At 51.2% G+C, this 26,370-nt stretch overlaps 2 protein-coding genes across 14 annotated transcripts in view; one reads left to right on the forward strand and one right to left on the reverse strand.

Annotated features, from left to right (window-relative positions):
• Positions 1 to 26,370, forward strand: part of LOC114022341 (zinc finger protein OZF) — a 793,526-nt gene that overhangs the window by 761,118 nt on the left and 6,038 nt on the right. The window contains exons 1-3 of one of the 8 annotated variants that reach the window (XM_043528096.1): positions 60 to 421; positions 2,801 to 2,927; positions 25,335 to 25,339. The exons of 5 other annotated variants lie outside the window; for them this stretch is intronic. In XM_043528096.1, the coding sequence (XP_043384031.1) occupies positions 2,801 to 2,927; positions 25,335 to 25,339 (132 nt within the window). In that variant the 5' untranslated portion in view covers positions 60 to 421. Of the gene's footprint in view, positions 1 to 59; positions 422 to 2,796; positions 2,928 to 3,516; positions 6,243 to 25,334; positions 25,340 to 26,370 lie in introns of those variants that run through there. 2 more of the 8 variants (XM_043528094.1, XR_003563721.3) reach the window with 2 other exon arrangements.
• LOC102939893 (zinc finger protein 501) lies at positions 13,962 to 26,271 on the reverse strand. Of its 6 annotated transcripts, none has more exons than XM_043528169.1 (5): positions 26,139 to 26,271; positions 22,403 to 22,575; positions 21,812 to 21,938; positions 20,253 to 20,366; positions 13,962 to 19,247 (listed from the first exon to the last, which is right to left on the reverse strand). In XM_043528169.1, exons 2-5 carry the CDS (start codon positions 22,418 to 22,420, stop codon positions 17,968 to 17,970), a joined length of 1,539 nt encoding a protein of 512 aa, XP_043384104.1. In that variant the 5' UTR covers positions 22,421 to 22,575; positions 26,139 to 26,271; the 3' UTR covers positions 13,962 to 17,967. The 6 variants fall into 6 exon arrangements, with proteins under 6 accessions (XP_043384104.1, XP_037769922.2, XP_037769919.2 ...); XM_037913994.2 differs by having other exon boundaries at positions 22,443 to 22,575; positions 26,139 to 26,263; XM_037913991.2 differs by having other exon boundaries at positions 13,962 to 19,250; positions 20,253 to 20,369; positions 26,139 to 26,258.

Here is a 26,370-nt window from a genome sequence, read left to right on the forward strand (position 1 = left end):
GGGAACCCCCCGGGGCCCGCCCATGCCCCCCCCCGGCCGCTCTCCCCCCTGCCCGAACCCCCGCGCTGGCCCCGGGCGCAGATCCTGGGCAGAGCCCGGGCAGCGACTCGCCGCTGGGGCCGCAGCTCCGGTCCCTCCGCCAGGCGCTTCCCAGCCAGGGAGCAGCTTCCCGGGGCGGCGGGAGCTGGGGCTGCGGGGCCGCTTGTGCAGAGTCACTGTCCTGCCCGGCCCCGGCCCTTTCCCCCGGGTCCCCCCATCACCTGCGGGCTCCGGCTCGGGGGCTGGTGCGGGCCGAGCCCGGGGCGGAGCGGGGGGTTAGTGCCGGTCTCTCCCCGCACAGACCCCGCCGGGGAGCAGCAGCGGCTCGGCCCGGCCCCCGGCTCGCAATGGAGGAGGCGGCGGCAACGTCTGACCCGGGAAGGTAAACAGAGCCCGAGCGTGGGCAGTGTCTGTAACACAAACCGGGGCCCCCGGACTCTGCGGCTGGGCTCCTGGGGACGGAGGATGCTCAGTCGAGGTCCCCTCCGGCCCTGCACGTGTGTGATGGTCTGAACCCCCCTGGGCGCTGGGCCGGGCTGCCCCAGGCGCAGGGGGCCGCCGAGCAATGGGTCCAGCGCTAGGACCCAGAAGGGAGCTGGGGACGGAAGTGAATTCGCTACAGTAACATTTGGTTGCTGGTGGATTCCAGGTTCCCCTTGCAAGAGCCCGGAGCCTGGGCTGCAGCCGGGAGAGGGGAATCTCCAGCCGGGCGCTTCCCGCTGCTCCCCGGGAGCCTCTCCCAGGGCAGAGCCCCCAGCCTGGCCAGCACCCTCCTGTATAGGGAAGACAGATCCCCCCCCACACACACACCAGATCTGGGATCCCCCAGCCCTGAGAGGGAGACGCTCCCCACTGAGCAGCCCCTGCTCTCAGACACAGTACACCCTGGAGGGAAGGTAAGAGAGACCTTCCCCATTGCTCTCCCCCCACCGAGGGAACGGTGCCTCCGGGTTTCGCTCTGTCTGCAGCAGGGGTGACCCGATCCTACTGGCTCTGCGCTTAAACTGTCCTAGCCCCCTGAGCAGCTGGCTCGGGATTTTAGTGGGAATGATCAGCTCAGCCGGGCTGATTCATCCCTGCCCCTTGCGGGGCTGCTTCGGAAGTGAATTTTCACATCCCCCCTCCCAGCTAGGGCCTGCCTGCAAAATGTGTGTGTGTTGCAAGTCCCATGGTCCAGATCCTCCTCTCTGATTCCCACCAGCTGGGGATCTGGCCTTACGGGTTCAGATGGAGCTATGGCCAATTTACACCAGCTGGGGATGTGCTTGAGTTATGTCTACACTGAGTTTAAAAAGCCCTGCACCAATGAGTGTGAGCCTAGGTTAGCTCACTCAGGCCTGGGCTGCAGGGCTAAAATGAACTGTGTAGACAGTTGGTCATGGGCTGGAGCCTGAGATCTGAGATGCTCCCCCATGGGGCTCCAGCCCCAGCCCGAACGTCTGCACTGCAATTTTATAGCCCCACAACCTGAGCTCTCTGAGGCCCAGCCAGCTGAGCCAGGCTTGGCCATGTCAGGGGTCTTTTACCGCAGTGTGGACGTACCCTTGAATCGTTTGTACAAACATACAGTGCACCTCTGAGCAAGAGTTTGTCCTACCTGGTTTGGGGCAACTTCATTGTCAGCCAGGGCCACACAAAGTGGAATAAAAACCAACCCAGAAAGGTAAACGGCCCCACTGGCATAATGAGATCTGGGGTTGCTCACACAATATTACGTATAACTCTATTATGCTCCCTTTCTTCCTGCACCTCAGCTTCACTCTCTGGTGAAACCCAGGCTGGAGCTCTTTCCATAAGGCTGGACACAGAGTTAAAGTTCAGGGCTGTTGTATGTATGTAAAACCCTGTTAAGTAGCTGGTAATATTGCCCAGTGGGCTTTGAAGAGAGAGTCCCACAGAGTGGCCTGGGAAATAGACATTCCATGCACACAGAAATGATTATAAATGGGACAACCCATTGTAGATAGGATTTGGAATACTGTGAATATCATTTAAAGACAAGCAGTTGGGCAGTAAATCTACAGGCGTTCCGTATACAGACGTCCCCATTTTATTGCTATTACGGATATTCAAAGATAAGGTTCCCACATGATATCGACCTTCCTGTTCTTGAGCACGCACATCAGAACACAGTCCCCTCTGATCGTCTCGCAGAGATGATTTCTCAGTCATTGTAGTGTGGCCGTCGTATGTGCTGAGTGTGTCTCACTGATTCATAGACTTGAAGGTCAGAAGGGACCATCATGATCATCTAATCTGACCTCCCGCACATTGGCGCTCTGGACTCAAGTCACCTGGACCCTTCACAGCTTGAGAAGAAGGGCAGCTTCTCAGCCCTTTCAAAGCACTTCTGACCCCCCTTGACAGTCCGGGGATCTCCACAGCCAGCAGCATTCCAGCCCGTGGGTTGGTAACAGACTGGTCCTCGCTGGCTGGTCAAACTGTATCTAAAGTGATACATCACTGGATCCTGAACCCATTAGCCAGAGGCTGCTGTGGAATATGAAGGGGGCACCCAGCAGTGAGGCCCAGAGGAGAGGCCCTGTCCCCTCACCCCCAGCTGCTGTGGGGGACAAGGAGCTCTCTCTTTCTCCCCACACCTGGCTGCCCTGAGCAGGGTGGGGGTGGGATTCTGCTACTCTTCCCTCCATCTCCCCCCCCCCCCCCCCCGAGCTTCCATTTTATTGGCCCTCCTTTCCTGTGACTAGTGGGATTGTGGCTGGGGCAGCAGGTGCTGAGTGGGGGACTCTTGTTGTTTCAGATGCTGGTGACCTTCGAGGAGGTGGCTGTGTATTTCACCCAGGGGCAGGGGGCTCTGCTGGACCCCACTCAGGGAGCCCTCCACAGGGGCGTCATGCAGGATAACTATGAGATGGTGACCTCACTGGGTAAGGGATTCCCGTCCCCTCAGTTATTAGAAGCCATGGGGGTCTGTGATTTCTCAGTCACTTACATTCCAGGACAATGGGCCCCATCTTCCCCACATCCAGTGTAAGAGATTTTACTTTCCATATGTTCTTTCATGGCATAGATGGGTCACAGACATGTTAGAGATGCTCGTTCACCCCCAACCCTTCAGTTTCCAAGGGGGCAGAAGCAGCAGATGTACCTGTCTGTATTATTTCTCAGTTGCACACAGGATCTCAGTTCCTCTCCCTTCCTGAGATGAGTATCATCCAGGGGGAGGGCTCTGGGCTCTGCAGATTTAGAAATTGGCAGGGGCTTAACACCAGAGCTGTGTTTGCATCAGCAAGTCCCCCAGAGCGTACAGATCCTGGAAACCTCCACTCAGGAGCCACAGACATCTGCCTTTCCCAAGGGGGCTCAGTGACCATGTTCCATTTGTCCGGGTTCCATATCCCCCCCAACCCAGCGCAGGGCCAGGTTAAGATCAGGGAATGTTCTTCGTGACAGACACTCTCCCAATGCCTGATACACGCTGATCTCACCTGATTTCCCCCGCTCCGCCCCGAGCAGGATTTCCCATTCCCAAACCTGACCTGATCACCTGGCTGGAACGAGGCCTCCGAGGAAGGGGGGATTCCGAGAGGCACCCGCACAGGTGAGGAATCAATGAAACTGACAAAAACTGTGAGTTGAATGAAGGAAAAATCTGGACCTCCACAAATGTCTCGTGAGCGAGCTCCCCCCAGTTCTGCCTCATCACACCCCAGGTCAGGGTGGAAGTCAGCAGCTGGCATATCCTCGTGGGAGATGTCTCTCACAGCTTCCCACCCATCCTGAAAGACAACTGGTAGGAGTTCCCTCCCACCCATGTACTTCCCCCTCAGTGTCAGGAGGGGATGTGGTGGAGAGAGTCCATCTGGTGCTCCGTGATCCATTTCAGCAGGGTTGTTCCCCCTCATCTTCAAAGTGCAGAAGCTCCTCTTTCTTATTTCATTTCGGTTAACTTCTCTGTCAGGTCTCTCCAGTAGTTTGAACGGTTCTCAGTCTCAGAAGGTTCTTTTCTCCTATCTCCAGCTAGGAGATTTTTCCATTATATCTTTTTTTGTTGTTGTTCTCTCTGAGGTGCCGCCCTGGCCAGGAGAGGATTTATGGAGAACAGGAATCTGTGGGACACCAATATCTGGGGAGAAAACACAGCGCTGCAGGAAACCCAGCTAAGATCAAAGCTGGGCAATAACAAACCATCTCCCATGCTCTACAGCAATGTGGCGGGCAAGACTTAAGCTGTTTGGGGCAGAAATTCAGCAGCAGGAACCGGCTTTGCTTTCTCCAATTTGCTTGCTATTTGGAAGCTATTTAAAGGGGCCAACTCCAAAGTTGGGATGTGGCTGGGAAGCCTTAAGTTGTTTGGGGTAGTAATACAGCTGAAGAACCTGGCTTTTGAGAAGCAACAAGGCAGAGAGCCTGAGCTGTAGCGTGGGGATGGGTGTGTTCTGACTGGGGACAGGGAGAAATAACACAGGCAGGCAAATACAAGCTTCCGCCCCCTTGAAAGCTGTGGGGATAGGGACGACTTAGCAGCTCCATTGTGTTTCTGCCTCCCCCATCACGTGGGAGGAGGGTGGAGCAGAAAGTCTCTGTCTCCCTGGATCTGGGGACTTGTGCAGCCCATTCTCCTAAAATCTCAGCCACCTGGAAAGAACCTGAGCAGAAGCTGAACTGGGCACCTCACGGACCTCGTGGCTTTAATAACCGAGGGGACGGGACTCCCTTACCCAGCGAGGTCACCGTCTCGTAGTTCTCCTGCGTGACGTCCCTGTAGAGGGCTCTCTGAACGGGGTCCAGCAGAGCCCCCTGCCCCTGGGTGAAATACACAGCCACCTCCTCGAAGGTCACCGGCCCCTGAAACAACAAGAGACCCCCACTCAGCACCTGCTGCCCCAGCCACAATCCCGCTAGTCACAGGGGAGAGGGGCCAATAAAATGGAAGGTCTGGGGGGGGACAGAGTAGCAGAATCCCACCCCCACCCTGCTCGCAGCACCCAGGAGGCTTCAGGGTGGGGAGAAAGAGAGAGCTTCTTGTCCCTCCCATCCCAGCAGATGGAGGAGAGCAGGGGCCTTCATGTTCATCACATTCCTACCAGCCAGAGGGTGATACAGGAAATGGCACCCCCAAAACGGGTCCAGAGAAATCCCAACCCCTCACCTTCCTAGGAGCTGGGTCTCTAGGATGGGTCATCTCGCTCTGTTGGCTGCTTCTGGCTAGAAGTTTCAGGCTCCGGCACTGGGAATCTGGTAAATTTCTCCAGTCTTGTATGGGGGGGGTTGTTCCCTGTTGTAGAAACGGGGGAATTTCTACCCTCTTCCAATGGCCCTGATCTAAAACTCCAGCTCCAGGCTGAGCAGTCCCAGTATGTCAATGACATACTGTCCCCATCCTCCCTTGACATGTGCTATTTTCTGTCCTCCTCCTTGAGCAGCAACCTCTCTTCAAATCCCTTACCCGAGCAGGTTCCGCTCCCGCCGTTTCCCAGCCCTGTTTCATGGTCCAATGGGACGACCTGGTTGTTATTCTGCAGCCTGTCGGGGTGAGAGGAGCGACTGGGAAGCTTTCAGAAGGGGCTTTCGTCCATTTCCCGCCCCCCGCCCAAGACTCTTTCCCTACATTGTGGAGCCTGCCATTCTGGGAAAACGCTGGGTCACTTTATCCCAGTGCAGACCCGGCCCCTCCTACCAGGACTAAACCCAGCCAGACAGTTTTAAACCCTCCCTGTTACAGAGTCTCTGTAACAAACGCTAGAAAAGAGCAGAATCAACAGACCCACTTTGGGGAATTCCCCTCCACAAGAGCAGAGAGTCCCCCCAGCAGCACGGGGACTTGGAAGAGGCAGGAACTGACTTGTCCTCTCTCTGCTCCTCACTGTCACAATTTGGGGGTTCAGCCCAGACCATTAAGGAGTTTTGTCACCACCTGCTCTGCAACTCTGGATGCCTTAAAGGTTACACTGCTGTGGCTCGCAGCTCCGACACCAACAGCCAGCAAACAAGCCTTGTGGTCACATCCTGGCTTTCACAGTGTTGCCAACTTTCAGGATTTTGTCCTGAGTCTCATGATCATTATTGTTTTCCTTAAAGCCCCAGCTTCTGGAGTCAAGTGAATAGATGATCATTTCAGCTGTCATTCTTAAAGAAAAAAGCAAGTTTCTAGTCCTCGTGGCTGTAGAGAAAGCTTCAGCATGTGACCCCAGTGCACCCAAAAAGCAGAAAGCAAATAAAAATCTCTTATTTTTACATGATCTCATGGTTTCAAAGCCAATCGCATGATTCTCTGTGAGCCTGACTCATGGTTTTTGAACAGTTGGGGTAGGCCATTCTGCTTTCATCACCCAGTTAAACCCTTGATTATTTCTAAACCTACAGAGGCCAGAGCCCGTTCTATTGGCAGAATGACCTCCAAAATCCCCGCCACTCCCAAATTTCCCCAACGCTGTCTCCCTGCAGCGTCCCGCTCTCTCCTGGAACCGAGTTCCTTAACCCCACTTCAGGAGGTGGGAAGGTACAGCCTTCATCTCCCGTTGAGATTAAGAGTAGTTTCAACCAGGTGTACGCGTTCCAGGGGTTACATCAACTCATCTAGATAGTTGCCTAGTTTTACAACAGGCTCCATAAAAAGCACTCGTGAACTCAGCACGAACTAAAATTTCAGACAGACACTGACTTGTTTATACTGCTCCATAGACGACACACTGAAATGTAAGGACACTGTTTATAATCCAGTTGATTTATTTTATAATTACATGGTAAAAATGAGAAAGGAAGCAATTTTTCAGTACTAGCAGCTTTTGTAGTTTTAGGTCTAATTTTGTAAGCAAGTCATTTTTAAGTGAGGTGAAGCTTGGGGGTAGGCAAGACAAATCAGGCTCCTGAAAGGAGGCCGGTAACCTGCAAAGGTTGAGAGCCTCTGTATTAAGTGATCACACACACCCCGAAGCCCCCTTTGCTCTCCTGATGTCTTTGTCAGCCTGGCATGCAAATGTGCTTTTCTTTGTCTCCGGACACACCTTGCTTCATTTACATGGGAGCCACATTTAAGCAGCCAGATCCTCATTCCTCGTCTCTGGAAAAAAACAGTTTATCATCTCCCCCTGGCATGCCTTTTAAACACATTACCCATCCTAATTTCAGCAGATCTATATAATCCATTGTGGGTGGATTGTACATGCATCTTGCAAGATTAATGATCAGTGAGTTATTGGCTTCCCAGTGACATATTACAAGGCATCTTTTAGGTGCGTTGAACTGGTCAGCCAGCTGAAATGCACAGCTAGGTATCAGGGACTTCTTGCTTTCTGGCATAGGCACAGGGTCTCCCACACCTTGTTCCCAGGAAATTCTGCCCAGGGACAGATGCAGTCAATGGTCTGGGAGTTGGGAACCTCTCTCTCCACTTATTGCTCCTGCTGCCCCTTTTAAATCATTCTCCCCCTTTCCATTTCATGTCCCCTCTCCCTCTGGCGGGGAGACTTGGTTACTGTCCATTCGCAGGGGCACTGGCTTTCCCAGTAGCTAGATCGGCTCCTGCGAGCGCTAATGGGAAGGAGTGCCTCTGGGTATCAGTGGCACAGCAGCTCTGGTTTAATACAAACAGGAGGAAGTTCTTTGTCGCACGATGAGCAACTAACCTGTGGAACTCCTCGCCAGGGGATGTTGTGAAGGCCCAAAGTATAACTGGGTTCAAAAAAAGAACTGGATAAGTTCATGGAAGATATGTCCACCAGTGGCTGTTAGCCAAGATGGTCAGGGATGCAACCCTGTGCTCTGGGTGACCCTAAATCTCTGACTGCTAGAAGCTGGGAGGAGAAGACAAGAGTGGATTTGTTCTGCCCTTTTCTGTACTCCCCTTAAAGCTCTAGTACTGGCAACTCTCACAGACAGGATACAGGGCTAGATGGACCATTGGTCCGCCCCAGTTTGGCCGCTCTTATGTTCTTATCCAATTGCTAGAGAAGAAAAATTGATGACTTTTGCAGAGATTTTTATATCAGGAGGATTCAATAAATGAGACTGGAAATGAGGAAATGCTGAAGCAACTATGTAACCTGGCCAGTTAGACAGGAAAAGGCTAAATCGGAGGTGGTTTTATTGAGACAGGCTGCGTCTGGGGGAAAGGACCCCACAGTGGAGAGGAGCCAACTCCAGTGATGGGTCTCTGAAAAGCAAAGAGCTAGGCACTCAGAGAAGCAGATCTAGGACCATCGTTCCAGGAACGGAGTGGAGCCAACTAAAAGTGGGAAGATGCCCAGAGCAGGGGCACCAGAGACCCCTGGGAGGGGTGGCCCTGAACCGGAGATACAGGAGTGAGTTTGTTTACTTCCCTGTTTTAATAAAATAAACCCCCTTAGAGGAGATTGGCTGTGGAAGAGCATGTTTGGGAAAGGCAGAGAAGCCCTGCCTTGTGACACAGATATTTGGAGGGAAAAAGAAGGAGGATATTTGGTGGGGAATGGTTAAGAAAATAATCTAACCCCATTAGGGTCCCTGAGACAAGCCGGGAGGGTCCCCTGGAATTCCACAGAGATTTTATGAGGTGACGAGTCCCTTCTATGCCAGGCTCCAGCCAATCCCCAAGCCAGAAACTGGTCATGTGACTCCCAGACAGGATATATAACCCCACAGGAGGAACAGCGCAGCTCATTGTCACTCGAGGGCTTGGAATGGTCTCCTGCCTGAAGGGGGGCAACATCCTAGTCCTGCTCCAGCCTCGCTCCACCCCTGCCCCTGACTCCTGATTTCAGCTCCGACCACTGGGCATGACTGCCCCAGCTCAGACCATTCGGCCTGACCACCTCCGTCCCAGTGTCTGACAGCCGGGTAGAGCTCCCCAGTACAAAGCGCTGACTGGGAAGTGTTTAACCCAGCATAGACGAGAGGTCTATAAGCACTGAATGACAGGGGGCCAGTGTTAATGAACAGTGCAGGGTTCCCAAACCTTTCCCCCCGGGGCCTACCTGTGCAATTGTTGCAATAGCTGCTGCGGCTGCTATTAACACTTCTGGAGGAAAAGTATTAATTTTAATGATTACATCCATATAAACGAGAGGTCCCCAAAGTGTGGGGCATGCCCCTCCAGGGGGAAGTGGAGGAACGTCAAGGAGGCGTGGTGGGGCCCGGGCCAGCCCCCACAAGGACAAGGAGGGAGCGCCACCCAGCTCCTCCCCACCCCCAGCTCTGCTCCAGTCCTGCCTCCAGCCACATCCCCAGCTCCTGGCTCCTCACCTGGCCCCGTCCCCAGCCTCAGTGCGGCTCCGCTCCCAGTCCCGTGCCAGCCCCCAGCCTCGGCCGATGGCCACGGCTCCATTCCCGGGCCAAGTTCGAGGCTGGGTGCGAGGCCGGGCGTGGAACTGCACCTGGCCATGGGCCCGGCTGCTGGGCCCCATCATAGCCCGGCTGCAGGTCCGCTCCCGCCCCCACCCCCAGCCTTGGCACCTAGCTGCAGACCTGCTCCTGGCCCCAGACCCCCCCCTCAGCCTTGGCTCCCTTACCTCTGTCTGTGTCCCCCCCACCTCCACAGAGCCACAGCCCTGCTCCTGGCCCTAGCCCCGGAGGGAGGCGGGGGTGTGGGGCACGGACAGGGGTAAGGGGGGCCATGACACTCAAAAGTTTGGGGACCGCCGATATAAACTATAGATGCTGTAAAGACACCATGTCCACCTTTCCTTTTCCTTTTAATGCCAGCAACTGGAATGAGAGAAATCCCGAGCCGTCTGCACGCCGAGAAATGCTGCAAGATCTCTGAACCCGAACGGTTTTAGTAAAACTACACTTACAGACAAACAAAGTGGAGAGTCAAATGTGGGGTTCAAACAGGGCCAACACACTGTTTTCACAGATTCAGAGATATGAAGGTCAGAAGGGACCATTATGATCATCTAGTCAAACTGAGCAAGGTGACAGGAGTCAGGTGGAGCTGAAGATTTACGAAGCGCTTGACTTTCTAAGAGCGGGACAAACCGGCGGCCCACCCCGGACTGTGTCCTGGCCCACAGTTTTGGACTGGCCGTTCTGCCCACGCATACGTGAGTAGAATTAACGTCGTCGTGAGTCCTCCCTTGACTCTGGCACTGCCTACCTGGGAGTGATGGAGAGACTCTGAAGAACCCCAAAGCCAGCACTCAAATGGGCGTGTTAATACAGACTTTTCAAGCCAGATCCCTCGCTGGTGTGACTCCGCTGTAGCATCTGATTGCCTTGGGGAGCTCACCTGCGGGGATTGTGCAACACACTCCGGGCTTGCCAACCCCAAACGTTCAAAAATCATGAGTCAGGCTCCCGAAAAATCGGGCGACTGGCTTTAAAATCATGAGCTGATGTCAAAATGATGGAGTTTTATTTGCCTTCTGCTTGTCGAGCCGCCAGGGTCCCCAGCCAGGAGGGCTAGCTAGTTACTTTTTCTTCAAGAAGGAAGGCTGAAATCATCACATCTCCACTCCACTCCAGGGGTTAGGGGCCTTCAGGAAAACAATCGCGATCACCCAAGACTCGGGGCACAGTCCTGGGAGTTGGCAACGCTGCCACGCACAGGGATGCCCCAGTTGCGAGCAAGGGGGGGAAAATCCCAGGGGGCCAAAGGACGCCACCGGCAGCGCACTCCAAAGGAGCGGAGATGAATAAACCAGGTGGGGCTGAGCATCCCACCCAATTCAACTCAAATCCCCAGCACCCGGCACACAGGCCTGAGAGCAGCCAGCCAGCAAGATCCTCCTGACCTGTTCCCTGTTACGGTGCAATGGGAAGGTCTCTCTTACCTTCCCTGCAAGCGGGGCCCTCCCTGGAAGCAAGGGCTGGACCAAGAAGGGGGGCTCTGGCCAAGCTGGGGGCTCTGCCCTGGGAGAGGCTCCTGGGGAGCAGCGGGCAGGGCCCGGCTGGAGATTCGGGGCTCGGGGATCTTGCAAAGGGACAATGGAAACTGGAATTCACCCAGCTACAAAGCCTTACTGGAGCCAGTACAATTCACTTCCTGCTGCTGGGACAGCATGACTCCATCCCCAGCTCCTTCTGGGTCCTAGCGATCATAGGCGCTGGAAGTAGGGGGGCTGCCGCACCCCCGGCTTGAAGTGGTTTCCATCATGTCCAAGAACGAAAGGAGGACTTGTGGCACCTTAGAGACTAACCAATTTATTTGAGCATAAGCTTTCGTGAGCTACAGCTCACTTCAGCATCCGATGAAGTGAGCTGTAGCTCACGAAAGCTTATGCTCAAGTAAATTAGTTAGTCTCTAAGGTGCCACAAGTCCTCCTTTTCTTTTTGCGAATACAGACTAACACGGCTGCTACTCTGAAACCTGTCATATCCAAGGTTTACAGCTTGGTTCCCTGGCTCTCAGCCCACCCACTGAACATATTGTTCCAGCCCCCCCCCCCCCCCCCCATAGCCATACACCCATTGTGCTGTTGCTTGGGGGAGCAGCCTCTCCTCGCATTAAGGAGGATTCAGGCACAGAAGCCTCCATGTCCATGAAGCCTGGAAAGGAGGAGGGGAGAGGGGGAGAGGGAAGATTTCACACACTGACCCACACACCCTTCCCTCCTACCCTGTCTCTCACTCTCAGCTCTCCTGCATTCATCCAAACCTGCTTTGACTGAAAAAAAAAAAAAAAATCCAATCAAACAATGTCTCTGATCACAGCATAAACCAGAGTCCAAGCAGCCGGTGTTCTGCCCAATTTGCCAGCTGAAATATTCGCTGGTAACTAACTAGCGGTCCAGTGTTCTGAAAACATCCACCCAAACCCTGTTTCATTGGTCATTTCTACCCTGTCTCTCCTCCGCCTTGTGCCTGTATTTTTGTTAAAAACAGACCAAGTAAAGGCCCTTCACCCATCAAAACAAAAAGTAAAACGAACCCTTTCCTTTCCAGCAAAGAAAGGGTATTAATAAAAAATTATTAAAAACCCTCATAGTTAACTAAAAAAAACCCAACCTTTCATAAAGTCTAATTAAGTTTGTTTTGCATGATCAGTCAACCAGAGTTTTGATATAAATGCTTGATTTAATTCCTAGGTTTTCTGTGCTTCAATAAACTTTCAATAGTAAATAGTAGATATTATAGGGGGGAAATAATATTCATGCAAATAATCCATAAATCAATGGCAATAAATCAAAACCAGATGGGAATTTTGTTTTTAAATTCGGTGAGAAAAGGAGGGAAAACCTGAGGGGTCCTAAAGCAATACCTGACTATTGGAAAGAAAACAGGCCATATCAAAGGCGTTTCTATTCTATCTGCTAATTCATTCATTATATTATTTTATAATTATATTACATATCTGTCTACTAGATAATTACCTAGAAGATACAAGTGAAGGAAGATGAGAGGGGATTTATATTGATCGTACACACAAAAATCCAAAATTTGAAGACAGTTAGCAAAGTGACACGTTTGAGCACACCCAGGTATGCTGGGCAAGAATCAAGATGCCCAGCACAGTGTTAATTACATTAAGATCACTGCGCTTCACTGCTGGGGAGATTCCCCCATTGCGGTGGAATTCGGTGGGACTTGCTGGTTTGTCTCTGGGGGCAGTAATAGGGTTAGGGTTAGGGTTAGAATTACCACCCCACCCCCCGCTCCCACCTCCCGTCTTCCCTTTTCCTGCCATCTCTGATATCGCTTGTTTCCTTTCCAATAGACAACACTGTAGGACCCCCTGGGATTTTTTCCCCCTGATTCGCCATTCACAGTAGCTTCACTCTGCGACTCACCATTCCAGCGACTCCTGATTGAAATGAGGGAAGAGAGGCAATTCCGCCAAAGTGACTACGGTGGAGTTACATTGATTTGCTACAGGGTGCGGGACAAGAGATCATGGCCCAGCGACCCCAGTGGGGTTGCCCAGGTTTAGTGAGTGAGGGGTGCAAACAGGGAGTCACTTGATGAAGGGGTTCCAGAGACACAGTTCTCCCTCGAATAGCAGCTTTCAATTTTCAAAATGCACTGAAATCGACGTGCCTATGTAAACTGCTTCAAAAATCGCAGCTGATACTGGTGCAATATGTCCAGGTGATCCCAGCAGGCAATTCATGCTTCATGGTACAGAGGAAGATGAACCCCTCCCCCTCTTCCCCAGGTCACAGCTAATTTAATCTAGAGAAAAATTCCCTTTCAATGCCACATCTGGCAATCAGCAGAACCCCGAGCACCTGAGCAAGAGAATCTAGAAAGGAGTTTTTGTACCACCTGAGAGAACTGATCTACCCTGTCCAGTGTCCCGTCTCCAGCCGTGATTGCCTCAGAGGAAGGTGGTGGTGGTGGGGAACATAGAACATATCAAGCCAATTGTGCATCAAGGGGAATAAATTCCCTCCTGACCCCTGCCAAGTGACCTGCTGAAGCCCTGAAGCATGAGGATTGATTATAATCATTATCATCATGTAGAGCTACAGATCCTTGCAAAATAGCAGAAGTCCTGTGATCTCTCGGTCACAAGTCCGAGTCGAGGTCTCCATCTCTAAAGTGCTGTGAGGGAACCTAGCTGGGTCCTCAGATGGTTTAAGCCTCTGGAGACTAAACAGAATCCAGCCACTGCCCCATGCCTGAGGTCCGGAGGCACACTGCCAGGTCACAGACCATGTGTCTAGCACCCCCCACCCTGAGAATTGGAACCCGCTATCCAGCTGCTAGCCCCTCGGCTCAATGCTGATCCTTCAGACATCCCCCCTCACCCCTTCGGTTAAACACAACCTGACCCAGAAATCCACCCCAAGGTGTGATACTTCTCAGATACCTCTTCAAGGGGCCACGTAGTAGTTGTGAGGCACAGAACTACTGTAGGCAGAATTCAATTTTTACTTTTTAATAATTTCACCAGATAATAGCGATGTTTATTTTGAAGCTTATTTTTTTGAGATTTTTACCTTTTAAAATTTTCACAATTGCAGGAAAACTGCAATTTCACCATAGCAGAAATAATTGTCACAGTTGCAAGGTCCAACAATTATTTAATGACCACATGCGTCGAGAGTCGAAAAGTTAAAACTTTTATAAACCATTAAACCACAAATTGTCGGCATTACACATCCAAATATACAGAATACACATCCTTACATCAACGAATCATCCTTGTTTTTACTATTCGTTCCCTGCTCCTTTTGAAATAAGCAAAATTGAAAAGGTTTAAATACCTGGATTTGGCCTCTAAAGTTTCTCAAGGAGCATTTTTCTTACTTTGCCTAGTCATAAATTTCAAGTTGTTTTCGATTGACCTATTTTACATCTATTTGTGTGCGTACAGTGAAATCAACATTTACCGATAAAAATCAAGTCCTTCCAAGCCTATATGTAACACACACATACACTTTGCACAGGGAAAACCATGGCTCTTTTACTTAACGGCTAAAGCACACATGATCATACAGAACACAACAAGCATTCTCAGTGCAGTGCCCCTCGGTAGTTCACCCTATCCTTGGGAGTCTTTGGGGGACCACCTGTGTTCAGGTATGGAGGCAGAGTTCCCTGCCTCATCAGGCTCCTACATGCTGGGCTTCCCCCTCTTCTTGAGCTAAATGGCCCTGAAGAAGAAGCAGCTCCTGCTCTTTTATAATATTTACCCTTCCCCAAATCAAATGACATCCTCCCCCGGACACCACAGATGCTTGCCAGGAGACTTTGTTGCCAAGTGATCCTCCCTGATGACTCTGGCCTATAAAAATGGCTTTGCCTTGCTGAGCTGCTCTCTCTTGACCCGTGTGGATGGCGAGTGGTCAAAGGTTAACAACCCTCCATTGTTAGCCCTGGGCCAGCAACCCTTATGGAATTCTAACTCAGGATGGAGGTCGGAAGACAGTGGGAAGGTAGAGATCAGCCTGGCAATTGAAAATGGGGTTTGTAGTTTGACACGGATGCACACAGAAAGTTCAGAACCTCACAGCGCATTCATAAATTCTTCACGGATTTCCCGGCTCATCACCCACTCTCTCCTCTGCTTTTCTCTGCTCTCCTCCAGGTTTTGTCTGTGATTCAGGCTAGGGAGAGCCCCTCCTGCCTTCTCTCTGAAACCCATGAAGTGGCAGACCCCTCCCCACAGAGGGGCACCCCTTTTCAATATAATCTCTGTCCCCTTTTGCCAGGTTCCCAGACTGAGAAACTCTGGACTCTTCCCCGGTCAGGTTTCTGAGTAGAGAGTTCATAGTTGCATGGGGATGGGCCAGTAGATAGGGAACATAGGAACATAAGAACGGCCATACTGGGTCACACCAATGGTCCATCTAACCCAGTATCCTGTCTTCCGACAGTGGCCAGTGCCAGGTGCCCCAAAGGGAATGAACAGAACAGGGAATCATCAAGTGATCCATCCCCTGTTGCCCATTTCCAGCTTCTGGCAAACAGAGGCTAGGAACACCATCCCTGCCCATCCTGGCTAACAGCTATTCCTGGACCGATCCTCCATGAATGTATCTAGTTCTTTTTTGAACCCTATTACCGTCTTGGCCTTCACAACATCCTCTGACAAGGAGTTCCACAGGTTGACTGTGTGTCGTGTGAAGAAATACTTCCTTTTGTTTGTTTTAAACCTGTTGCCTATTCATTTCATTTGGTGGCCCCTAGTTCTTGTGTTATGAGAAGGAGTAAATAACACTTCCTTATTTTCTTTCTCCACACCCGTCACGATTTCATACACCTCAATCACATCTCCCCTTAGTCATCCCTTTTCCAAGCTGAAAAGTCCCAGTCTTTATAATCTCTCCTCGTACGGAAGCCGTTTTATACCCCTAATCATTTTTGTTGCCCTTTTCTGAAACTTTTCCAATTCCAAGATATCATTTTTGAGATGGCGCGACCACATCTGCACACAGTATTCAAGTTGTGGGCGCACCATGGATTTATATAGAGGCATTATGGTATTTTCTGTCTTGTTATCTATCCCTTTCTTAATGATTCCCAATATTCTGTTAGCTTTTTTGAGTATTGCTGCACATTGAGTGGATGTTTTCAGAGAACTCTCCACAATGACTCCAAGATTTCTTTCTTGAGTGGTAACAGCTAGTGTAGACCCCATCATTTTATATGTATAGTTAGGATTACATTTTCCAGTGTGCATTACTTTGCATTTATCAACACTGAATTTCATCTAACATTTTGTTGCCCAGTCACCCAGTTTGGTGAGAGCCCTTTGTAACTCTTCACAGTCTGCCTGGTTCTTCACTATCTTGAGTAGTTTTGTATCCTCTGCAAATTTTGCCACCTCACTGTTCACCCCTTTTTCCAGATCATTTATGAATATGTTGAACAACATCGGTCCCAGTACAGACCCCCTAGGAGACAATCAGAGTCATTGACTCTAGATCAGTGGTTCTCAACTCGAGGCCCAATTAGTACACAGCTGCAGCCCATGTGACATCCTCAGGGCCAGATAGGTCGTATATATACTGTGTAGATGTGGCCCATGAAACACAGAGAGAGCTGCATATGCCGCCCACAACGGTAAATAGGTTGAGAACCACTGCTCTAGACTGTTGTCAATGCAACTGTGTGATGTCGTTGTGAAAAAGGCAAACACCATCTGGGATGCATTAACAGGAGCATCGCTTGAAAGACTTGGGAGGTAACTGCTCCAAAGTACTCGGCACTGATGAGGCCTCAGATACAGAACCATATCCAGTTTGGGGCAGTGCACTAGAAACATACGAACAGATTGGATAGCGATCAGAGGACAGCAAAAAAAATTAGAGGTTGAGAAACCCTGACCGAGTAGGAAAGATTGGAAGAATTGGGCATGTTTAGTCGAGAGAAGGAAAGACCGAGGGGGGACCTGGTAACAGTCTTCAAATATGCTAAGAGCTGTTATAAAGAGGATGGTGATCAATTTTGCTCCATGTCCACTGACGGCAGGACAAGAAGTAATCAACTTAACTTGCACGAAGGGAGATTTAGGTTAGTTATTAGGAAAACCTTATCAGGGCTGTTAAGCACTAGAACGATTTCCCTAAGAAGGTTATGGAATGCCCATCACGGGAGGTTTTTAAGAACATGGGGGACAAACACCTGTCAGGAATGGTCTAGGTATATTTAATCCTGCCCCAGCAAGGCGGGATGGAGTAGATGACCTCTTGAAACTTAGATGCCCAGAGGACTTTACTGGCAGGAGTTTAGGCCCCTAGAGAATGCAGGCACCTGCAGGGTTAGGCAGCAGCTAAGCAGGGCTTTTGAGGATCTCAGTGGTGCCTAGATGTTGGATTTAGGTACTTGATGTGCCAAAGTCCCTTTGAGGATCTAGCCTTTTACCAATAGCTGGGCACGTGGATTTAAGCTCAGAACAACCACACTGGCTTTGGGATTCCTTCAAATTCTCCCTCCAGGTCTCTAACACTTGCTTATCCAGCCCTCGTCAGTCTGATCGGGGATCAAACAAGTCAAGGCGTGACTCCTGAGCACGGAGAGCTGACAGCACGAGACACTGGGGGAGTGGAGCGGGAGAACGGGGGAGGATCAACTCTTCATGTCTGCTGCGTCAAGGGGGACTGTGACAATGGAGGGGGGAAGGAGGGAATCCCCCCTCCCCCGCTCACCCTGTCGGCCTTAAGTAACACGGAGGCTGTGAAAACACATTTGTCTCTCTCTGCTCCAGCTCTCTACTCACGTTTTATAAAAGAAAAAAGGTACAAAGAATAGCAGCTCTTCAGAACGGCATGGGGCATCCTCAGAATGGTTGGGAAGAAGCCCATCTGTCTCTGAAGGGGGAACTCAGGGACTCACAATCACTTTGCTAATAGTGGGGAACCGTACAAATGAGACACTCCGAGTCAGCCGACACTAGGAACAGTGGGGGAGGTTTGGTCGGAGATGGGGTTGTGCTAGCTAACCCTAACCCCCTTCCCAAGTCTAGACAAGCTCTCAGAGGCTGATGCTGCTCGGGCTGCAGTGGGATTCTTAGGCTTCTAGGCTTTTCGAGGCTGCCCATGATGGACCGCTACAGAAATCAGTCCCGCGCAGCGGTGCAATCTGAATGCAGGGAGGACACACTCAAGGTTTCTCTCCCACGTGAAGTCTCTGATGTCGAATGAGGTGCGAGTTCCGATTGAAGCTTTTCCCGCACTCTGGGCATTTATAGGGTTTCTCTCCCGTGTGAATTCTCCGATGCACAATGAGGTTCGAGCTCCAGTCAAAACTTTTCCCACAGTCGAGGCATTTATGGGGTTTCTCCCCTGTGTGGGTTCGGTGATGTCTATTAAGGGCCGACCTGTCACTTAACCTTTCCCCACAGTCGAGGCATTCATAGGATTTCTCACTCGTGTGGCTTCTCTGGTGTGAAATAAGATCTGAGATCTGACTGAAGCTTTCCCCACAGCTGGGGCATTTATAAGAGTCCTCCCCCGTGTGCAGTCTCTGGTGTCTAAACAGGTGAGCGCTCCGATTAAAACTTTTCCCGCAGTCCTGGCATTTGTAGGGTTTTTCTCCTGTGTGGTTTCTCTGGTGGGAAAGAAGATCTGAGCTATGGTTGAAGCTTTTCCCACACTGGGGGCATTTATAGGGTCTATCTCCTGTGTGGATTCTCTGATGGGAAAGAAGATCTGAGCTGTGAATGAAACATTTCCCACACTTTGGGCACTTATAAGGTCTCTCTCCTGTGTGAATCCTCTGATGTGCAATAAGCCGTGAGCTCCAATCGAAACTTTTCCCACACTCCAGGCATTTGAAGGGCGTCTGTCCGGTGTGGATTCTCTGATGTGAGGTAAGACCTGAACTCCGATGGAAGCTTTTCCCACACTCGGTGCATTTATACAATTTCTCTCCCATGTGCAGTCTCTCGTGTCTAATGAGGTGTGAATTCTGATTGAAACTTTTCCCGCATTGGAGGCATTTATAGGGCTTCTCTCCTGTGTGCACTCTCTGATGCCTGATCAACTGTGTGCTTTGAATGAAACTTTTCCCACACTCCAAGCATGTATAGGGTCTCTCTCCTGTGTGAATTCGCTGATGAGAAATAAAGTTTGAGTGCCGGCTGAAGCTTTTCCCACAGGCCGTGCAACTGTTTTTTCTCTCTCCCAGGTGGATTCTCTGCTGGGCTGTGGTTTCCTTAAGATCCTTGAATCCGCCCCCCAAAAAATTGGATCTGTCTGCTTTCCTCCCTGGCTGGATTCCCACCTGCCTTGCCGACATGCACTGACTCTCCCAGGTTTTTTCCTGCTCACTGTTTTGGGACACGTTCCCTTTGGATCTCTCTGAGAACATCTCATGCAGTTCCACTAGCTCAGGACGTTCCAGCTGAGGATTCTCCTCATTCTGACTCACCGTCTCATCACCTGCTGAGACATAGAGAATCCAGATAGGAACCATTCCCAATGGTGGAGTGAAAGGAAAGACAGGGGAACAGCGGAGAGAGGAAACATGGCACAATAACTTTCGGAGACATTGAAAAATACAATTCTGCTTTCACATCCCATCCAAACACGCAGGGAGAAATAAAGAACATAAAACATAAGAACGGCCCTACTGGGTCAGACCAAAGGTCCATCTAGCCCAGTGTCCTGTCTTCCGACAGTGACAAATGCCAGGTGCCCCAGCAGGAATGAACAGAACAAGTGATCCATCCCCTGTCCCCCATTCCCAGCTTCTAGCAAACAGGGGCTAGGGACTCCATTCCTGCCCATCCTGGCTAATAGCCATCGATGGACCAATCCTCCATGAATTTATCTAGTTCTTTTTTGAACCCTGTCATAGTCTTGGCCTTCACAACATCCACTGGCAAAGAGTTTCACAGACTGACTGTGCGTTGTGTGAAGAAATACTTCCTTGTATTTGTTTTAAACCTGCTGCCTATTCATGTCATTAGGTGGCCCCTAGTTCTTGTGGTATGAGAAGGAGTTAACAACATTTCCTTATTTACTTTCTCCATCCCAGTCATGATTTTATAGACCTCTACCATATCCCCCCTTAGTCATCTCTTTTCCAAACTGAAAAGTCCCCAGTCTGATTTATCTTTCCCTCATACGGAAGCTGTTCCATACCCCTAATAATTTTTGCTGCCCTTTTCTGAACCTTTTCCAATTCCAATATATCTTTTTTGAGAGGCAGCGAGCATATCTGCACACAGCATGAAAGCCAGGCAGGGAGCTCTGCCGGCTGTCAGTCAGGATGGCAAGTCCTGAGAATCGCCCAACATGAGAGTGTGACACCCGCTACTCCCACCTTGACCTGGGTGAAATGAGGCAGAACTGGGGAAGTCGCTCACAGCACAATTGTGGGAGTCCTGGCTTTTATCCTTCCCTCACCAGACGGTTTCCGTGTCAGTGTCACTGATAACTCACCTGCACGGGTACCTCTCGGGATCTCCCTTTCTGCAGGGCTGCTGAGATCGGGCACCCACGGCTCTTCCCCTCGTTCCAGCCGGGCGATCAGGTCAGGTTTGGGAAGGGGAAATCCTGCTGGGGCAGGGGTGAAATCAGGTGAGATCAGGCATTGGGAGAGGATTTGTTACAAAGAACATTCCCTGATCTGAACCTGGCCCCGTGCTGTGCTGCGTGGATGTGGAACGTGAAGGGACCGGAACGTGGTGACTGAGCCCCCTTGGGACAGGCAGACTGGGACGTTTTGCGCCCTCAGTTGGCAGTTTTCAGGAGCTGTGCACTCTGTGGGACCTGCTGACTAAGATCTAAATCCCCTGCCCGTTTCTAAAGCTTCAGAGCACTCCAGCACAGAGGGAGCTAGCCCCAGGAATGGAGCGGAACGGGGCACTGTGTGTAAGAGAATTAATACAGACTGATAAATGCCAGACTTTGCCCCTTTACAAGGGGATGAATTAGCATCTCCATTGTGCTACTGAGCCCTCCGTTCTATGGAAGAAGATCCGGAGATGAATTTCTACCTAGCACCGGATCTGGGGAATACAGGATCCAATCCTCTGAAATCATAGAATCATAGGCCTGGAAGGGACCTCGAGAGGTCATCTAGTCCAGTCCCCAGCACTCGTGGCAGGACTATGTATTATCTAGACCATCCCTGACAGGTGTTTGTCTAACCTGCTCTTAAAAATCTCCAATAATGTAGATTCCACAACCTCCCTTGGCAATTTACTCCAGTGCCTAACCACCCTGACAGTTAGGACGTTTTTCCTAATGTCCAACCTAAACCCCCCTTGCTGCAATTTAAGCCCATTGCTTCTTGTCCTAGCCTCAGAGGTTAAGGAGAACAATTGTTCTCCCTCCTTCTTGTAACAACCTTTTATGTACCTGAAAACTGTTATCCCGTCCCCTCTCAGTCTTCTCTTCTCCAGACTAAACAAACCCAGTGTTTTCAGTCTTCCCCCATAGGTCGTGTTTTCTAGACCTTTCATCATTTTTGTTGCTCTAAATCAAGAGTGGCCAACTTGTGGCTCCAGAGGTTAAGATGCGGCTCCTTGCATTGGCCCTGACTCCGGGGCTGGGGCTACAGGTGCCAACTTTCCAATGCACTACAGGGGGCTCACTGCTCAATCCCTGGCTCTGCCCCAGGCCCCAGCCCCACTCCACTCCTTCCCCAAGGCCCCCGCCCCTTTCCCTGAGTCTCCTGCGCCCTTGCTCCTCCTCCTCCCCCCGCCAAGCCTCCTGCTGATCCCGACGGCTGGGAGGCGCGGGGATGGAGAGTTAGGCGCTGATCAGCAGCGCTGCTGGCAGGTGAGAGACACTGGGGGTGGGGGGCAGGAGCTGAAGGGGGGCTGCTGATGTGTTACTGTGGCAATGTACACTGGTAAATTCTGGCTCCTTCTCAGACTCAGGTTGGCCACCCCTGCTCTAAATCTAAGTGACCAGGGAAGAACATGAGCAAACGCCAAAAAAGCATCTCAGAGTCCCCACAGCTTCTAATAACCGAGGGGACGGGAATCCCTTACCCAGCGAGGTCACCGTCTCATAGTTCTCCTGCATGACGACCCTGTAGAGGGCTCTCTGAGCGGGGTCCAGCAGAGCCCCCTGCCCCTGGGTGAAATACACAGCCACCTCCTCGAAGGTCACCGGCATCTGAAACACCAAGAGTCCCCCACTCAGCACCTGCTGCCCCAGCCACAATCCCGCTATTCCGGAGCGAAGATGGCCAATAAAATGGAAGCTCCTGGGTGGGGAGAGAGTAGCAGAATCCCACCCTAGACTGAAGAAGTCCAAGAAGCGGGTTTGTCCCACCCTCTCCCCATCCCTCCTGTGTGTTTCCTGCCCAGAGGTGAAAGTAAGCCAGTACAGTTCGGTACGGCATACCGTGCCGGACAGGACCGGCTTCCCCAGGCTGGCGCTTTAGAGGGAGCCCTGGGGCCTTTAAATCTTGATTTAAAGGGCCCGGGTATTTAAAGGCCCTGCCTTTTCCAGTTGAGGTCACGCCCCCATGCTCAGGACTCCAGAGTACCGGTAAATCCTTTAAGTTACTTTCACCCCTGTTCCTGCCCCTCCCGCTCTCGTACAAACCCACCCGCAGCTCCCTGAAAACCCCCTACCCGAGTTTGCTCTGCCATAGTCGTTGTCCTTTCTTGTCACCTGGGAGGTCGGGACACTCGCGACGGCCACAGGGTTGTTATTCCACGACCTGCTGGGGTGAGAAGGGCAACTGGGGATCGTTCAGAAGGGGCTTCAGTGCATTTCACAGCCCAGTTCCCTCCCGGGTCTTTGCCTGCAAACGGATGTTCTAGGTTCGGGGCAAACGCTGGGTCACTTTATTTCATCGCGGTGCCAACCAGGACGAAACCCATGGGAGATAGCTTTAAACCCTCCCAGTAGCAGAGTCTCTCAACCACATGCTAGGAAAGAGCAGAATCAAAGCAGCCCTGACATCATCCCCAAGGGCCTCGCTTCACCCCAGCACCCTGGGGACCCAGCAGGGACAGGACCTGGCTTCTCCTCTCTCAGCTCCTCACCTGTTTCCCAGGGAAGTCACTCTGCCCAGGGACGATACAGGGAATGGCTCTGGGTGGTTACAGGAGCTGGGAACATCTCCCTCCTTTATTTCCCCTGCTGCAGTATCCTACCGCTCATCTTTTCCCTCTCTGCCAGCCCTTTTCCCCTACACCCCTCAGTCAGCATCCTGCCCGATTCCCCTGCACCCCCTCCTTCTGCACCCCCGCTTCCCTACTCCCCTCGCTCCCCTTCTAATGCACCCTCCACATCCCTATCCACCCCCTCCATATCGTCTGGCTCCCCCATCCCCCTTCAATTCTCCAGCCTCCTTCTGATTCCCCACCTCTCTCCCATAGTTCACCGTCTTGTGCCAAACACGGAACAGCCTGGCTTTAGCCTCATTGGAAAGAATGGGATTCGACCGCTGTCCGTGCAGAACGTAGGGAATCTCAGCCAGTCTCGGCTGGGAGCAGCCTGTTGCTTCAGTCCCATTGGCAGTGGTGGGAAAAACTCACTTCTTCCCTCCAACAAACAGAAGTTTCAAAGGGGGGGAGTGACTCAAAATCTGGGTATTTAGGGAAACAAATACGAACGGCCAAAACGGATCAGACCAACGGTTCATCTTGCCCAGCTGTCCTGTCTTCCAACAGTGGCCAATGCCAGGTGCCCCAGAGGAATGAACAAAACAGGTAATGCTCAAATGATCCATTCCCTGTCACCCATTCCCAGCTTCTGGCAATCAGAGGCTAGGGATACCGTCCCTGCCCATCTTGGCTAATAGCCACTGATGGACTCATCTTCCACGAACTTACCAAGTTCTTTTTTGAACCCTCGTCATAGTCTTGTTCTTCACAACATCCTCTGGCAAGGAGTTCCACAGGTTGACTGTGCGTTAGTGTGAAGAAATACTGCCTTTTGTTTGTTTTTAAACCTGCTGCCTATTCATTTTAGTTGGTGACCCCTAGTTTTTGTGTTATGAGAAGGAGTAAATAACACTTCCTTATTTACTTTCTCCAAACCAGTCATGATTTTATAGGATCCCCCCCCCCCCTTAGTCGTCTCTTTCCCAAGCTGAAAAGTCCCAGTCTTATTAATCTCTCCTCATACGGAAGCTGTTCCATCCCCCTAATCATTTTCCCTTTTCTGAACCTTTTCCAATTCCAATATATCTTTTTTGAGATGGGGCAACCACATCTGCACGCAGTATTCAAGATGTGGGCATACCATGGATTTATATAGAGGCATTATGATATTTTCTGTCTTATTATCTATCCCTTTCCTAATGATTCCGAACATTCTGTTATCTTATTTATGGAGATAATATATTTATCCAGAAAATATATAACAATAATAGAGAAATCAAGAGAAATTGACCCGAGGGGATTTTATATCAAAATCGGGCCAGAGAAAAAGCAAAAGAACCTGAGTTGTTCACCTGTATTAGATATTTGGAGAGAAAAGAGCCAAGATTGAAAGGGGTTATATTGACCTATTAGATAATTACATAGAAGACCAGCAAAATTGCTCCAGTTGACATTATTCCAAAAAAAACCAAAAAAACCCTACATAAAAAAAATCCATGGTACACCCACATCTTGAATACTGTCTGCAGATCTGGTCACCCCATCTCAGAAAAGATATTCTTCACACAACCCGTGGAACTCTTTGCCAGAGGATATTGTGAAGGCCAGGACCATAACAGGGTTCAAAAAAGAACTAGATAAATTCATGCAGGATAGGTCCATCAGTGGCAATTAGCCAGGATGGGCAGGGATGGTGTCCCTAGCCTCTGTTTGCCAGAAGCTGGGAATGGGGGACAGGGGATGGATCACTTGATGATTCCCTGTTCTGTTCATTCCCTCTGGGGCACCTGGCACTGGCCACTGTCAGAAGACAGGACACTGGGCTAGATGGACCTTTGGTCTGACTCAGCGTGGCCGTTCTTGTGTTCTTAATATTATTCAGGTTGCGAAGTGTAGCACTTATAGTAAATACAGGGTCAGAATCAAGGGTGGCCAGGCAATGTTAATTCTTCCCCATTAGGTGTGTGTGCATTCAGATATAATCTCTACAGATAGGATCCCACACGGCACTGTTCATTAACACAGGACCCTGCCTCCTTCAGCCCTTTCAGACTGGATGTATCTGATGGTGCAAACACATCCCTGTCAAGCACGTTAAAATGGGGGAGATTTACCCCTTTCTGTGGAATTCAAGGGGACCCCCCCTGTTTATTTTTTGCAGCATGGAAGGGGAAGAGGGCAGATAATAAATTGGATTATGGTTTTTTGAACTAAAAATTTCCACCATCCCACAAGCATACAACCCCGTCTTCCATTTTCCCTCCATCTCTGTCTGAGTTTTCACCCCTTCCCTTCCTGACAATCCATCCCCGGAGAGACTAAGGGGAAACCCCACTGGGGCCTGATCATGGTGTCTCTGAACCCGTTTGCCTGTTTCTCCTCCTGAATCCCCCCCTCCAGACAGGATTTAACAGTAGGGTGACCAGACAGCACCTGTGAAAGAACGGGACAGGGGGTGGGGGGTAATAGGTGCCTATATAAGAAAAAACCCCAAAAAACGGGACTGTCCCTATAAAAAGGGGACATCTGATCACCCTATTTAACAGGGAGCCCTTGGATCTGGGTGTGGGGTGTGGAGGGACGGGAGCGTTGCTGGGAAGGTCTGGCTTCCCAATTGGGGATGTGCTGGGCTCTCTGAAGGGAGAGAGTCTCACGTGGAGCAGCGGGAATGCAATGCCCTCAAAATGCAGCATAGTCTATACGGGACTTAGCCATCCTTAGCCTCAAGGGAACCTGCCCCGCGCTTTCAGAAGAGGGGCCGGGATGCTGTCCCTTGTCTCTGTTTGCCAGAAGCTGGGACTGGCTCACTTGATGATTCCCTGGTCTGTTAGTTCCCTCTGGGGCACCTGGCACTGGCCACTTTGGGAAGACAGGACACTGGGCTGGATGGACCTTGGGTCTCACCCAGTGTGGCCGTTCTTATGTAGCCCAGGAGCTGAAATTCATTACTCTGCTAGACACTCAAAATCACGGAGGGAACAGAGACCCTGGATTGATGACCTCTTCGGACAATCTCTGACCCACTAACTCTTTTTGTCCTACGCCTGCGGAGGTGTTCATGGGCCAGTCTTACCTTGAATACAATCTGGGCCACCTCTGAATGCTACCCAGGCCCTTCCCCCTTGCAGTGTGACCCCTGGGAGTACCTTTCCCAGCCCTGCGGAGGAGCTCTGGGTGGCTGGGGGACGCTGATCGCTGGCCCCAACAGAGGTTGCTCCAATAAAAGAGATCACCCCCCCCCCCCCACTATAGTCACCTCTGCCGCAGCCAGGGTTCGGGTCCCCACCCGCAGGGGGCTTTCCTAGGGTCTCGCAGGGGGCGATGCCGGGAGCCAGGATCTGGCGCAGCCACAAAGGGTTACCGCAGTTCACTTCCTGCAGCCGGGATCCAGGGATCGCCCCTGCCCCAGCTCCCTTCTGGGTCCTAGCGAGAAACCCCTGGCCTCGCAGCCGCCGCTGGGCCCCACGCTCCTGGCTCGCTGCCTCGCT

Source organism: Chelonia mydas, chromosome 14, assembly GCF_015237465.2.
Source record: "Chelonia mydas isolate rCheMyd1 chromosome 14, rCheMyd1.pri.v2, whole genome shotgun sequence".
In the NCBI taxonomy this organism is placed as follows: domain Eukaryota; kingdom Metazoa; phylum Chordata; order Testudines; family Cheloniidae; genus Chelonia; species Chelonia mydas.